Source organism: Schistocerca americana, chromosome 1 (genome assembly GCF_021461395.2).
Source record: "Schistocerca americana isolate TAMUIC-IGC-003095 chromosome 1, iqSchAmer2.1, whole genome shotgun sequence".
NCBI classification, from domain to species: domain Eukaryota; kingdom Metazoa; phylum Arthropoda; class Insecta; order Orthoptera; family Acrididae; genus Schistocerca; species Schistocerca americana.
The window spans coordinates 928,246,576-928,261,777 of NC_060119.1; the positions used below are offsets into that span (position 1 = coordinate 928,246,576).

Genomic DNA, 15,202 nt, shown 5'->3' on the forward strand with positions numbered 1-15,202 from the left:
CTGCCATTTAATGGCCTAGGTAGCAGATACGGCCCAATTAAACAGTCCCCAACAACACCGAACCACACATTAACGAAGAGCCGCACTTGATGAGCGCTAGTAACTGTGGCATGTGGGTTATCCTCACTCCAAACATGCGAATTGTGGATGTTGAAGACTCCATCACGCCCGAACGTTGCTTCATCGGTAAACAACACAGAGGATGGAAATGTATGATGGATTTCACAGTGTTTCAGGTACCACTGCGAAAACTGTGCTCTGGATGGATAATCAACTGGTTCCAGGTTGTGGACACGCTGTAAGTGAAGTGGACGTAACAACTGCTCTCGAAGGACTGTTTTTACATTCGTCTGATTCGTCCCCATGTTACGTGCAGTTGCACGAGTGCTGATTGAAGGATCCCGCTCCACATGCTGCAAGACAGCTTCCTCAAATTGCAACGTTCTTACCGTGCGACAGCGTCCGTGTCCAAGTAATCTGTTAAATGACTCGGTATCTCGCAGACGTTGGTACACAGCAGCAAAGGTCGCATGATGCGGGATATGGCGATTAAACCCGCTGTGCAGCTCGACCGTTGTGGTGCGCTACGTACAGTGTGTAAACTTTTAGATGGCAGACCTCTCCCTAGTCCTGAATCGGTGGAAGTCGGTAAACGTCGGGAGGCTTCGGAAGGCACGCAGTTTCGACTGCTGCCAACATTACGTAGCTGACTGTGTTATACAAGGTAGCCATTGTCGTCTGCTTCGTTATTGTTTTGCGCTGTACTGTTCTGTGTGTTTTTATTGTGCAGTTGTGCTAAACATTATCAAAATGAGTGAAGAGGCAGTTGCTGGCCCATCTCGGGAGTCGCCAACAACCCCTACCGGTAGGCCTACGGTTAGAAGGAAACCAGTATTACGTAGCCATGCTCGCAAAATTATATTGCGTGTGATTGAATGCTGCGAAAGGGAAAGGGAGCAGAAAAAAATTGCTTCATCCCATTTACAAATCTTCAGTGAGAGATGCTACATACACAGGACAAAGCATGCGTAGCATTGGAAGATTCAAACAGTTTTCCAATAATCATCCTGGCGTATCACCACAAACGCCTGGCAAGAAAAGGTGAGTTTCCATTTCAAATATTTTGTTCGCGATCACTTTGAAGGAGCCCCCTATTTCGTCCGAATTACCTTATATTTAATTTTTCCTTGCAACCGTATTGCTTTGTATGGAAACACCACTGGTTACTGTATTATTTCGAAACATTCATATTACAGTACATTTCCAAATGGTTTGTGAGTGCATAGTAGACAAACATATATACATTGATTTTTATATACATTTCAAGATTTTAAACATGGCTGCAGCAGCAACTGTTAAAATTCTTCACAATAAAGGATGGCAGCCAAAAACAGTTGCAGGATAGAACTTTTTTTTTATTATTTTTTATTATTTTATATATATATAGATTTTAATGTACATGACGATTTCAGTTTCGCTTACGAACAACATTTGAAGTGAGTTTTACTTCCAAGCCTTTCGTCTGCTTTCGTGTAAGCATGACGCGCAATTTGTAGTGCCAGCACTGCAACTGGTAGGTGTGCCTTGTCTCCCCCTCCCCCCCCCCCCCCCCCTCCAACGGCTCGTCTCCCCTCGCCGGCCAATGCTTGCTTCCTCCTCTCCCTGCACTCCCCTCAACATGGCCGTCTTACAGTTAACACACTGTAGTACGCACCGAACATGTCAGTGTACTCACTCCAGGTGTATCGCTCCATTGGTAAACAGAGACCATGCACTACTACACCGGTGGACAGGAGTTGCCTACAACTGAAGAGCGTAATACGGCCTCCACCGGTTCAAATAATCCTCATAGGAAAAAATGACATTATGGAAAAATATTTGTTTTTATGTCCCGTACAACCTTCCAGAGTTTGTCGGTTTAAATACTTTTCACCCTGTATATCACTTGTACCCGACAACAGACGCAAGTAACGACTTTTCCGTTCAGTGGGCAGCGACAGAGACTGGCGAGTCGAGTCCCTCCGAGACTATGGAGGTGGTGAGTTGAGAGATGAACTCACGGGACCGTCTGGCAAATTTAAAGCGACTCTACGGTGCTCATTTCTGATCTCTGGCGGCCAGAGATCAGCCTGGTTGTTAACGGCTGTTTGAAGAAGCTGCCTGGTCTCGGCACAAACGCGCTGAGGCGAGCAGAGGACTCACCGAAAGCGATGCAGGCGCCGCTGACGATGCGGTCTCCGGCCAGCTGCGTGATGGACAGTGCCACGTAGGCGACGGCCAGGCAGAGCGCGTGGCTGGCCAGCGACTTGCCGTGCAGGTCGCGCAGCTCCGGGAACCACAGGTACACCCACGCCGTCGCCACCAGGAACGGCACCGACACCAGCAGGCCTGCGGCACAAGGGACCACGTTCCTTCAGGAGCCGAGTCAGAATTCGAATCAAGAACAGCTGCCAAAAACGTCACGTAGAAGTAGATATCCTCGAAGTAGTGAAGCAACTTAAATCACTCGACAAAAGCAAGTCTTCCGGTCCAAACTATATACCATTTAGGTTCCTTTCAGAGTGTTGATGAAATAGCTCCATACTTAATCATATACAACCGTTCGCTTGACGGAAGATGCGTACCCAAATACATGAAAGTTGCACACGTCACACCGATATTCAAGAAAGGTACTAGGAGTGATCCTCTATATTAAAAGCTCATATCAACTTCAATATGCACCAGGATTTTGGAACATATACTGCGCTAGAACATTATGAGCTACCGCGAACCAAACTGTCTATTGACACACACACTCCACACGGATTTAGAAAACATCGTACATGTTAAACGCAACTAGCTTTTTACTCACACGAAGTGTTGAGTGCTATTGACAAGGGATTTCAAATTGATTCCTTATTTCTAGACTTCCACAAGGCTTTCGACACTGTACCACACAGGCGGCTTGTAGTGAAATTGCGTGCTTATGGAATATAGCTTCAATTATGCGACTGGGTTCGCGATTTCCTGTCAGCGGGGTCACAGTTCAGAGTAACTGACGGAAACTCATCGAGTAAGACTGAAGTGATTTCTGGTGTTCCTCAAGGTAGTGTTATAGGCCCTCCGCTGTTCCTCACCTATATAAACGATTTAGAAGACAATGTGAGAAGTCGTAATAGGTTGTTTGCAGATGCGCTGTCGTTTATCGACTAGAAAACTCATCAGAAGATCAAAACAAATTGCGAAACTATTTAGAAAAGATATCTGTATAGTGCGAAAATTGGCAATTCACCAGAAATAACGGAAAGTCTGACGTCATCCACATGAGTGCTAAAAGGAATCCATTAAACTTCGGTTACACGATAAGTAAGTCAACTCTAAAGGCCGCATATTCAACTAAATACCTAGGAATTACAGTTACGAACAACTTAAGTTGAAAGGAACACACAGTAAATGTTATGGGGAAGGCTAACCAAAGACGGCGATTTATTGGCAGGACATTTAGAAAATGTAACAGATCTACTAGAGAGACTACCTCACTACGTTTGTCCGTCCTCTTTCAGAATACAACTGCGCGGTGTGGGATCCTCACCAGATAGGATTGACGGAGTACATCGAGAAAGTTCAAAGGAGGTCAGCACGTTTCGTATTATCGCGAAATAGTGGGGAGAGTGTCACTGACATTATACAGGATTTGGGGTGGACATCATTGAAACAAAGGCGTTTTTCTTCGCGGCGGAATCTTCTCACGAAGTTTCTGTCACCAACTTTCTCCACAGAATGCGAAAATATTTTGTTGACGCCGACCTACAAAGGGAGAAACGATCGCCGTAACAAAATAAGCGAAATCAGAGCTCGCACTGAAAGATATAGGTATTCGTTTTTTCTCCGCGCTGTAAGAGATTGGAATAGAGTATTATTGTGAAGGTGGTCCTGCTGGCCGAAGTGGCCGAGCGGTCTAGGCGCTTCAGTCCGGAACCGGGCGACTGCTACGGTCGCAGGTTCGAATCCTGCCTCGGGCATGGATGTGTGTTATGTCCTTAGGTTAGTTAGTTTTAGGTAGTTCTAAGTTCTAGGGGACTGATGACCTCAGATGTTAAGTCCCATAGTGCTCAGAGCCATTTTTTTGAAGGTGGTCCGATGAACCTTCTGCGAGGCACTTAAATGTGATTTGCAGAGTATCCATGTAGATTTAGCCTTCTGAGATACCAACAACTACGGTCATTAACGGACAACTGCACAAAGAGTTTAGAAAAGAGCTCTGAGCTTCGACTGCTTTACCTCTTGCTAGTAGTTAGGAAGCAAGTATGGCCTTCCTTACCCCACTCTCCTATATAGAGTATTTCAAAAAATCTTCTTTACAGTGAATAACTTTGAAATTATAATATATATTAACAATTAGTTTTCAACATTTGATGAGAAATGTTTTTCTTACGATCCAGGTCACGTAATTTTGACGCAAATTTTAAGTTGAAAATCTGATAAAATACGGAGGCCACAGGATGGTTCAAATGGCTCTGAGCACTATGGGACTTAACATCTGAGGTCATTAGTCCCGTAGAACTTAGAACTACTTAAACCTAACTAACCTAAGGACATCACACACATCCATGCCCGAGGCAGGATTCGAACCTGCGACCGTAGCGGTCACGAGGTTCCAGGCTGAAGAGCCTAGAACCGCACGGCCACACCAGCCGGCGGAGGCCACAGGAGAAAACTTCGGTCCACACAGCTATTCGGGCTTGGCATACGTCATTTATGGAAACAGGTAGTGTTCTCCATAAAGACGGTGCGGGTCGCCCATCTGTTTCGGACGCCAACGTGGATAAGGGGTGGCAAGCGTTTGCAACGAGTCCGACAAAATCTGTGCGCAGCGCGCCGAGAGAGTTAGAAATGAGACCGTCAACAGTGCACAGTTCCCTGCGTAAGACGCTACGGCTACATCCCTACAACGATCATCTGCTTAAGGCATTAAAGCTCTTTGACATACCTCAGCGCGAACTGTTGGCAGTGTATATGCTAGGCAAGATTGACGCAAACAATAACTTTTCGGAAAAGATTTGTTTCACCGATGAGGCAACGTTTCATGAGTCCGGCAAACAATAGTCATGAAGTTCTTATATGGTGTTCGCAGCATTCTCATTTCACACGTGAAATGGAAAGAGTCCCAAGGTCAATATCTGGTGCGCACTGATGCGCAATTGTGTCATTGATCCATTATTTTTCATCGAGACTACCGTCGACGGTGATGTTTACCTGGACATCTTCCAAGAGTTTGCTGTGCCACAATTGGAACTCTTATCTCTAATCATATTGCAGTAAGATGGGGCACTACCCCCACAGGTCCCTAAATGTCCGTCAGTATCTAGATGAAATGTTCCCGAACAGATGGATTGGACGAGACAGTCCAGTTCGATGGCCGCCACAATCCCCTGACCTCACAGCACTAGACCTCTTCCTGTGGTGGTTTGCAAAGAATCTTGTGTACAGAACTAAGGTTAGAGACAGGGCTTCGGAAACGTACACATTCTCAATTTATTTGAACATGTCACCGTGGAGATCTAGAATAGTACGTGGAGAAAAATGGAATTCCGAGTAGACATTGTCCATACCACTGTAGGTGCATACACTGATGCGTATATGAGGAAACAAAACTGAGTTAACACATGTTAAAAACCATTCGTTAGTATCTAGTATAATTTCGAAAGTATAAAATCGTAAGTTATAAAGATAATTTATGGACGCATTGTATTACGTGGTCAGGAGTGTCCTGACACCTATTGTTAGACACTAATATCAGGATTTCCACCATTCGCTTTTTTATGACGAGAAACCTGCAAGGGACATTTTCAACGAGGTATGTCTGGAGGAACAGCAGCCCATACTTCAAGTGTCGAAACCAGTGAAAGCAGTGATACTCAACGCTGGGATTTGGAGAAATGTTTATGTTGTAACGCAACCCAAAGGTTTTCAACTCGGTTCATGTCGGGACTCTGGGTATGCCAGTTTATTTCAGGATCCTCCACAAACCATTCCTTCACAGATGATACTTTATGACAGTGTACTGCCATGGCGATACATGCAAATCATCATCTCCGAACTGCTACTTTGCTTTAGGCAGTGCACAATGGTGTAATAATTTCCTCCTACATTTAGTGAATTCTCAAGCACAACAAGGGGAGCACCCTCTAACACGAGAGGAACCCCCATACCACGAATAACCTGCTCCACACATACGTTAGCCAGACATTCTCCAAGACCAAACCTATAGGAACTCTTCTAAAATATCGTTGTGTATAGTACTGGGATCAGTGTTTTAACTAAGTGGGACAGTTTGAAATTCGTATTGACTGTTTTTTCTTAATGCCTTCGGTGTTAATTACCGTGTAACAACGTACAATTTCGGCGAATGGTCTCAGTAAATAAGAGTAAAAAGAGTTACAAACTAAATACGTTTACTGGGATTCGAAATAATCACTATTACCTACATCGTGGCCGCGCATTGTTGGGTATCCTCAACATGTGCAAACGTTCGTTAACAATAGTTCTTACACTGTCTTTGTTTATCTTCAACCTTCTGTTCTTTTAGAAGACAGATGCCAATCAACAGCTTTGTTTTCTATCTGCTACTGCAACAAATCTAAATCAGCTTCATATTATTTTACTTATTTATCATTTACTTCAATTTGTGAATCTACTTGACAAAATCTTTAGTCTATTAAACATTTATATACTATTATTGCAGTAGAAGATATACCAATTATACCAGAGACAAATATTGATTTAGAACATGTTTCAATGTAGAATGTAGACATGTTTACAGTACTTACAAATGAAATGAAATCACAATTTAAGAGATTAGTGTTAAATACTGTGGGTTAAACAGTTATTCATAACATAAATTTATTGATTACTATTAAATAACTTCTGTTATCCCTGACAAATTACTATTTTCTGTTACAACTAATCAATTACTAAAATATGTTAGTATAAGCTGAGATTGGAACTTCTTTAAATACTGGAGGTAAGAGCTGTTTTACACAGTGTTCACGTTTCAATATTTACTTACTTAAACTTTGAATATTTCAAAGATAAAATATGTATAGAATTAGATGATTTATATTTTCATCATACCGGCGGCCGTTTTGTATCATATATTATAGGAGTGTGGTATTAAGAGGTTGCAACACGGAGCCCCTGCACTCTGTTTCAAAATTTTGGCTTTTGAAGACACCAGATGTAATTAAAGTGCAGCTTCTCACGGAGGTCCAGTGTTGGCCGTTTGGCAGGGAACCTTCGTAGATATGGTAAAGCTTTAATGTGGAGACGATTTACACCGGAAAAAATAGTTCCAATTTTTGCCACCATGTGCAAACCTGGCGCTGTACAGCATCTTGTCGATGTCTTCGGTGCTCATATTGGACAGACACTGAGTGGCAGTTAATAATAAAACCAACATTACGCCTTTCTCACTTTGACCTTTTGTGCCTACGTCCTGTTCTTAATCCTCAACTCATCACAACGAGACTGCCACGCCAGAAGAACAAAGATGACCGCAGGATTTACGGAAAGACTATGTAACATCAGTGTGACCGTATTGTAAAGTTATTTTTGTAATGCCATTTAGCCTGAAGATGAGGTATTCCGTCTAAGCATGTCGCTAAATAAATTAGTAGTACAATAGTTGACAAAGTTTGTCACTGGTAGCGGTAATTTAAAAAAAACCTTTACATAGGTTTAAGTAGTTCTAAGTCTAGGGGACTGATGACCTCAGTCCCATAGTGCTTAGAGCCATTTGAATTACATGTCTTTCTTGCATTCACAGCGCCCGGTTTGTACCTGGTGGCCAAAATTAGAACTAACTTTTTCCCGTGTAAATATGTTTCGCATTAACGCATTAGAGTATCTACGAAGTTTATTTGCTAACACCGGAATTCTAGGAGTAGCTGCACTTTAATTATAACCACCTGATACCTGTGATTTTCGAACTATGGTTGGGCACTTTAGGGGAAATAAATAACAATTATATTGATTGTATTTTGACGTTTTAGGTTAGGCTCGCAAGTTTATAGACACTCCTCAGGTTTGAGGGCCAAGATGTCGGTCGAACGGAAGGAAACAGTTTTTGACCAATGTATACTGCTAGTAATAGCTTATGGCTATGGACATTGACATTTAATGAGTTGACCCTCAGGAAACTAGTAGTAGCCTTCGACCATAAATATAATAGACTGCCCCTGACGTCATTTTCGAGACTCCAACATCTCTGGGATAAAGTCACGTGAATGTTGGCAAAACATGGTTGTTTCGTGTTGCGCTTATGCCTGTACTCAGCGTTTTGTCGGGGGAAATGGCATTACATTTCACAAATAAGTGTTTCTATTATAGTGCAGATGCGTTTATTGAAATCTGCTGAAGTGACTTTCATATGTTTTTTACACTTGAAATAGAGTATGACGTAAATTAAAGTGTTGAAAGTGATGCCTGTAAACTCAGACTCATATTACATTTTGGAAAGTATCTGTGATAATTCGGTTACAGAAGTAAATATAACTGTTTCTCGATCCTACTCATAGGCTCCCTAAGGATGAAAACCGAAGGTAGCTTTGGATACAGGCCCTGAAACGGAAAAACTTTAGGCCATCTGGACATATGCGCCTTTTTGTATATACAAGTGAGATTACAATAAGGTAAGGGCACCTATAGTCGACACACGAAGAGAATTTTTTCTACCTTCTAATACTATTAAATAAATGTAGGCTCCAAAATTATTTTCTGAAGCTTCAAAGTCTCACCTTTCATCTAAAATATATTTTTTTTAAATTGATAGTTTAAACTTTTGTAAAAATAGTAGGAACTGAACCTTTGAAGCGCACCTAAAATTGATACTCTAAAATGGACCTGCTCCTGAAGTCTACAATTTTGGCACCTATAGTTGACATAATTCCCATATCCCATTTTCTTTTATAAGTGACTAGAGCTCAAACCGCGGCGAATCCAATGTTTAAAGTTTTGACACGAGCCCACTCTTACTGTTTAAAAGAATTTTAACAACATTTTACTTTAATTGATAGTTTATAGTAATTTCGTTCCGCTGCCCACCAGAGGGGCGTTCGACGTATTTGATAGATTTTATAAATGGTATTGTCAACAAATCCAGGTCAAATGCAGTTCTGGCATAATTTTTCGCAAATAAAGAAGTAATTTTTTGTTGGAAGCGTTTGGCAGTCAATTGAGAAATGCGGGTAAAATACGATACAAACATAGGATGGCAGGCCGCTGATTTGAAATCCCGCCACGTTTTGCCAACAGTCACGTTGTTTATGTTGGAGCCACACCAGCCCTATAGCTTCTGCACAGCAAGGCCAGTCTACTAGTATGTATGGTCGAAGGTAGTAGCCCAAAGAGGATGGAAAGATCGGTGTTGGGCTGCGCAAAGAAAGAAAGAAAGAAAGAAAGAAAGAAAGAAAGAAAGAAAGGACAAAAAGAAAGTAGTCGATATCAGGCAGACAACGAAGGTCAGTGAATTTCATTATTAGGAAGAGTGAATACCTTGAAGTGGCAGTCGGCTGGCATAGCACGGTATGGTATGGTATGGCATGGCACTCTGAGAAGAGATAGGTGATCAAAAAAACTACTTGACTGGAGACCAGTTTACCAAAAAAGACCAAGGAGAAGACTACCAGCCAGATTGGACACAGGCTTAAAGAAGACAGCTGGACTGAACTGGCAACGGGAAGCTCAAGATCCGAAGAAATAGTAGAACTTGCAGGGACCATATGTTGCACGGAGACTGAATGAGGCCGTATCACCAAGTTGTCGAACTGGTTTAAGATTATGAATTTAACAGGATATTCTGAGAAAGTTAGACATTTTTTATTGATGATAGTAAGTATTTAGGTAACGTTTGTAAGTGTATTGTGAGTTCAGTTTTATGACATAGTAAATATTAGCAGTGAAGGAGAAAAAGTACAGTTACAAGCAGCTGAAAATATGAAAAATTGAAAAGTAAGGTGTTTAAAACTAATGTAAATTTTTGAAGTGGTTAAGATCTTTGACAAAGGAAAGGAAGACGTTGGAACAGAAGTGAAAGTGTTCGGAAAGAAGTGAGACAGCGAAATCCCCCAGAGAGACGGCGAAGTCTCGCCTCTACTCACCGACCAGCTAGTCTAGTCTAGCCACTAGGGCGCCGGCACTAGTCAGCAGCAGGAGAGACGCAGCCCTAGGAAGCGGCCGCCAGCCCGCGCCACTGTACCTGAGACCGACCTGCGCTCTTACCGATAGGGTACAGCACGTAGCGGACGGTGTGCTCGCCCGCGCTCACGTCGTCCTCGGGGCTGAAGCAGATGAGCGGCAGCGCCACGGCGAGCCCGCGCTCCGGGGACCAGTAAGTGTCCACGCAGAAGTCGTCCGGGCCCAGGCGCTCGCCGTCCCACAGCTGCAGGGTGCCGTTCGCGAACAGCCGGTAGTCCTCGTCCACGTCCAGCGCGAACCTGCAACCGCCAGCGTCACGTCACTCAGTCGCTGAGCAGATCGACTAAGAAGCGAGCCAGTAGCTATAAGTACACTACCGTTCATTAAAATTGTTACACGAAGAAGAAATGCAGATGGTAAACGGGAATTCATTGGACAAATATATTATAACTAGAACTGACATGTGATTACATTTTCACGCAATTGGGGTGCATAGGTCCTGAGAAATCAGTACCATGAACAACCACCTCTGGCCGTAATAACTGCCTTGATACGCCTGGGCATTAAGTCAAACAGCTTGAATGGCGTATACAGGCACAGCTGCCCATGCACCTTCAACACGATACCACAGTTCATCAAGAGTAGTGGCTCGCGTATTGTGACGAGCTAGTTGCTCGGCCACCATTGACGAGACGTTTTCAATTGGTGAGAGATCTGTAGAATGTGCTGGCCAGGGCAGCAGTCGAACATTTTCTGTATCCAGAAAGGCCCGTACAAGACCTGCAACATGTAGTCGTGCATTATCCTGCTGAAATGTAGGGTTTCGCAGGGTTCGAATGGAGGGTAGAGCCACAGGTCGTAACACACTTTAAATGTAACGTCCACTGTTACAAGTGACGTCAAGCGAACAAGAGGTGTCCGAGACGTGAAACCAATGGTATCCCATACCATCACGCCGGGTGACAAGCCAGTATGGCGATGACGAATACAAGCTTCCAATGTGCGTTCACCGGCATGTCGCCAAACACGGATGCGACCATCATGATGCTGTAAACAGAACCGGGATTCATCCGAAAAAATGACGTTTTGCCATTCGTGCACCCAGGTTCATCGTTGAGTACACTATCGCAGGCGCTCCTGTGTGTGATGCAGCGTCAAGGGTAGCCGGAGCCACGGTCTTCGAGCTGATAGTCCATGATGCTGCAAACGTCGTCGAACTGTTCGTGCAGATGGTTGTTGTCTTGCAAACGTCCCCATCTGTTGACTCAGGGATCGAGACGTGGCTGCACGATCCGTTACAGCCATGCGGATAAGATGCCTGTCATCTCGACTGCTAGTGATACGAGGCCGTTGGAATCCAGCACGGCGTTCCGTATTACCCTCCTGAATCCACCGATTCCATATTCGGCTAACAGTCATTGGATCTCGACCAACGAGAGCAGCAATGTCGCGATACGATAAACCGCAATCGCGATAGGCTACAATCCGACCTTTAGCAAAGTGGGAAACGTGATGGTACGCATTTCTCCTCCTTACACGAGGCATCACAACAACGTTTCACCAGGCAACGCCGGTCAACTGATGTTTGTGTATGAGAAATCGGTTGGAAACTTTCCTCATGTCAGCACGTTGTAGGTGTCGCCACCGGCGCCAACCTTGTGTGAAGGCTCTGAAAAGCTAATCATTTGCAAATCACAGGATCCGCTTCCTGTCGGCTAAATTTTGCGTCTGTAGCACGTCATCGTCGTGGTGCAGCAATTTTAATGGCCAGTAGTGTCCTTAAACATTCAACAGCCTAGATAGCATGGAATACTTGCTCATTTAAGACAACGGGTTTCGACTGATTTTGCTGCCATCTTCAGATCTGTAAGAAATTGCACATACGTGGAATGTCTTATTACATGAGTTAAGACGTAATATCTGAGATAAAAATTTTAGTTTGGCATTACAAAACCGGAAGTGGAACTGTGATGCCAAATTAAAACTTTTCTCGTCTACATCTACGTGATTACTCTGTTATTCACTATGAAGTGCCTGGCAGAGGGTTCAATGAACCACCTTCAAGCTGTCTCTCTACCGTTTCACTCTCGAACGGCACGCGGGAAAAATGAGCACTTAAATTTTTCTGTGCGAGCCTTGACTTCTTTCTTTTTATCGTGATGATCATTTCTCCCTATGTAGGTGGGTGGCAACAGAATGTTTTCGCAATAGGAAGAGAAAACCGGTGACTGAAATTTTATGGGAAGATCCTGTCGCAACGAAAAACGCCTTTGTTTTAATGATTGCCACTCCAAATCACGTATCATGTCTGTGACACTATCTCGTCTATTTCGTGATAATACAAAAGGACCTGCCCTTCTTTGTACTTTTTCGATGTCATCCGTCAGTCCCACCTGATGTGGATCCCACACCACACAGCAATACTCCAGAATAGGGCGGACAAGCGTGGTGCAAGCAGTCTCTTTAGTAGATCTGTTGCACCTTCTAAGTGTTCTGCCAATGAATCGCAGTCTTTGGTTTGCTCTACCCATAATATTATCTATGTGATCGTTCCAATTTAGGTTACTTGTAATTGTAATCCGTAAGTATTTAGCTGAATTTACAGCCTCCAGATTTGTTTGACTTATCGCGCAATCGAAATTTAGCTCATTTCTTTTAGTACTCAAGTGAATAACTTCCCACTTTTCCTTACTCAGCGTCAATTACCACTTTTCGCACCATACAGATATCTTACCTAAATCATTTTTGCAAGTCGTTTTGATCATCTGATGACTTTACAAGATGGTAAATGACAGCATCATCTGCAAACAATCTAAGACGGCTTCTCAGATTGTCTCCTACGTCATAATATAGACCAGGAACCGTAGAGGGCCTGTAACACTTCCTTGGGGAACGCCGGATATTACTTCTGTTTTACTCGATGACTTTCCGTCTATTACTACGAACCGTGACCTTTCTGACAGGAAATCATTAATTCAGTCGCACAACTGAGGCGATACTCCGTAGGTACGCAGTTTGGTTAGAAGACGCTTGTGAGGAACGGTTTCTAAAGGCTTCTGGAAATCTAAAAATATGGAATCAATTTGACATCTCCTGTCGACAGCACTTATTACTTCATGAGTATAAAGAGCTAGTTATGTTTCACAAGAACGTACTGACTATGTGTCAATAAATCGTTTTCTTCGAGGTACTTCATAATGTTCGAATACAGTATGTGTTCCAAAACCCTACTGCAAATCCACGTTAGTGATACAGGCCTGTAATTCAGAGGCTTGATCCTACTTCCCCTTTTGGGTATTGGTGTGACTTGAGCAATTTTCCAGTCTTTAGGTACGGATCTTTTTGTGAGCGAGTGGTTGTATGTAAGTGCTAAATATGGCGCTATTTTATCAGCGTACTCTTATAGGAACCTGACTGGTACACAATCTGGACCGGAGGCCTTGCCTGTATTAAGTGATTTAAGCTGCTTTGTTACACCGATGATATCTACTTCTATGTTTCTCATCTTGGCAGTTCTTGATTGGAATTCAGGAATATTTAGTTCGTCTTCTTTGTTGAAGGAGTTTCGGAAAACCGTGTTTAATAACTCTGTTTTAGTGGCACTGTTTTACGTCTTAACTCGTGTAATGGGGCACATTCAATGTGTATGTACTGCGTTACAGACCTGAAGATCGCAGTCAGTCTGTCGAAACCGGTTGTCTTAAGGAAATATTTCATGTGATCTAAGCTGTTGATCGTTTTTTAGCAAATAAAGCAGATCGCTCCTTCAGTACTCTCAAAATCAGAAATTTCATGCTGTAAATAGGGATGGGAAAAACCGACCGGCTAAAATCGGTATCTGTATTTTAGTTCTGAATAAGTAAGCGATATTTTCTGTATTTGTTTGGTCTTTATTATATCAGGTGTTATTTATTTTTACTAATAACAGAGTAACAACTAATCATCAGTTAGCTATAGCAGCAAGCTGAAATTATTGTTTTTTAAAAACTTTTTTAAAAAAGAGTAATTTTTATCCGCAATATTTCCGGTCCTTCGAAATATTGCGTTATTACAGAAAATTGGAAACGCTATCGGAGCTGTTTTAACAACAATGCCGACAGAAACGAGCAAACACATGGCGTAACAATATATACAGCAGTGTTGAGACGATAAAGAACCTGTTACCATGTGGCATGGTCTGTTGGATGGCGTGAGTGTACTTGCAGCGTGTGAAGCTTGCCGCCATCTGGCGTGTGTGATAGTTTTATGCTGCCGTCGTCCGGCGTTAGTTGTGTTACAGAATGGCACCATCCTTGATCTGGAAGTATCTTACGAAGTACGCTGCAAGTACAGTTGTCCATTTCCTTGTAAAGATTGAGAGTGGGAGGAGACAAATCTGCGACGTCATATAAGAAGAAAACTTAACTTTTTCATTCATAGTTTTCAGTAAAAACTGGAAGTAGCTGATCTGTTGCCTGCGTCTACATAACATGCCTTTATCTGTTTATAGCCCTTGGAAACAGACGAATTAACAAGAAAAACCAGTTCTTCAATTGCAGTTTTCATCTTTTAGCGTTCACTCTTCCTAATGCCCAAATGGTGTATGATGCTCGGTTACCAGATGGTTTTTGAGAAGAGTTTCGAAAAATTGTAATCAACAGGAGAATACTGCTGACTTTTTGCAGTGTTCAACCACTTACTACTTTCGTGAAAAGCAGCGAACGGTGGAGGACTAAGTTGCCTTTTATTTGCCTATTTAATTTACTATTTAGATTTTATGTACGTTGAACGTGAGGGACTCAAAACTTTTCAATCTTTGTTCGATTTATACGTCTATTACAGGAAATAATTGGAAGAATGAACTGCAAATACGTTATTTCAGAAACAGTTTTTCTTAGCAGTTTTAGCACAGGTTCAAACGAAAAAACCGATATAAACTAAAACCTGTTGTTTCAGTGATAATCGCCAATTCTAGCAGAATATTGATAGGCCGGTTCCCAGTTGGAACGTCGCCCTGAACAACCCAAGGAAATGCAGGAAGACGTGACAA

The 15,202-nt window shown here is 42.8% G+C and overlaps 1 protein-coding gene across 1 annotated transcript in view; it reads right to left on the bottom strand.

Moving 5' to 3' along the window:
• LOC124547780 (G-protein coupled receptor Mth2-like) overlaps positions 1-15,202 on the bottom strand; it is a 139,582-nt gene that overhangs the window by 55,082 nt on the left and 69,298 nt on the right. The window contains exons 2-3 of the mRNA XM_047125129.1: positions 10,258-10,472; positions 2,203-2,388 (exon numbers count right to left, since the gene is read on the bottom strand). Coding sequence (XP_046981085.1) covers positions 2,203-2,388; positions 10,258-10,472 — 401 coding nt within the window. The remainder of the gene's footprint in view (positions 1-2,202; positions 2,389-10,257; positions 10,473-15,202) is intronic.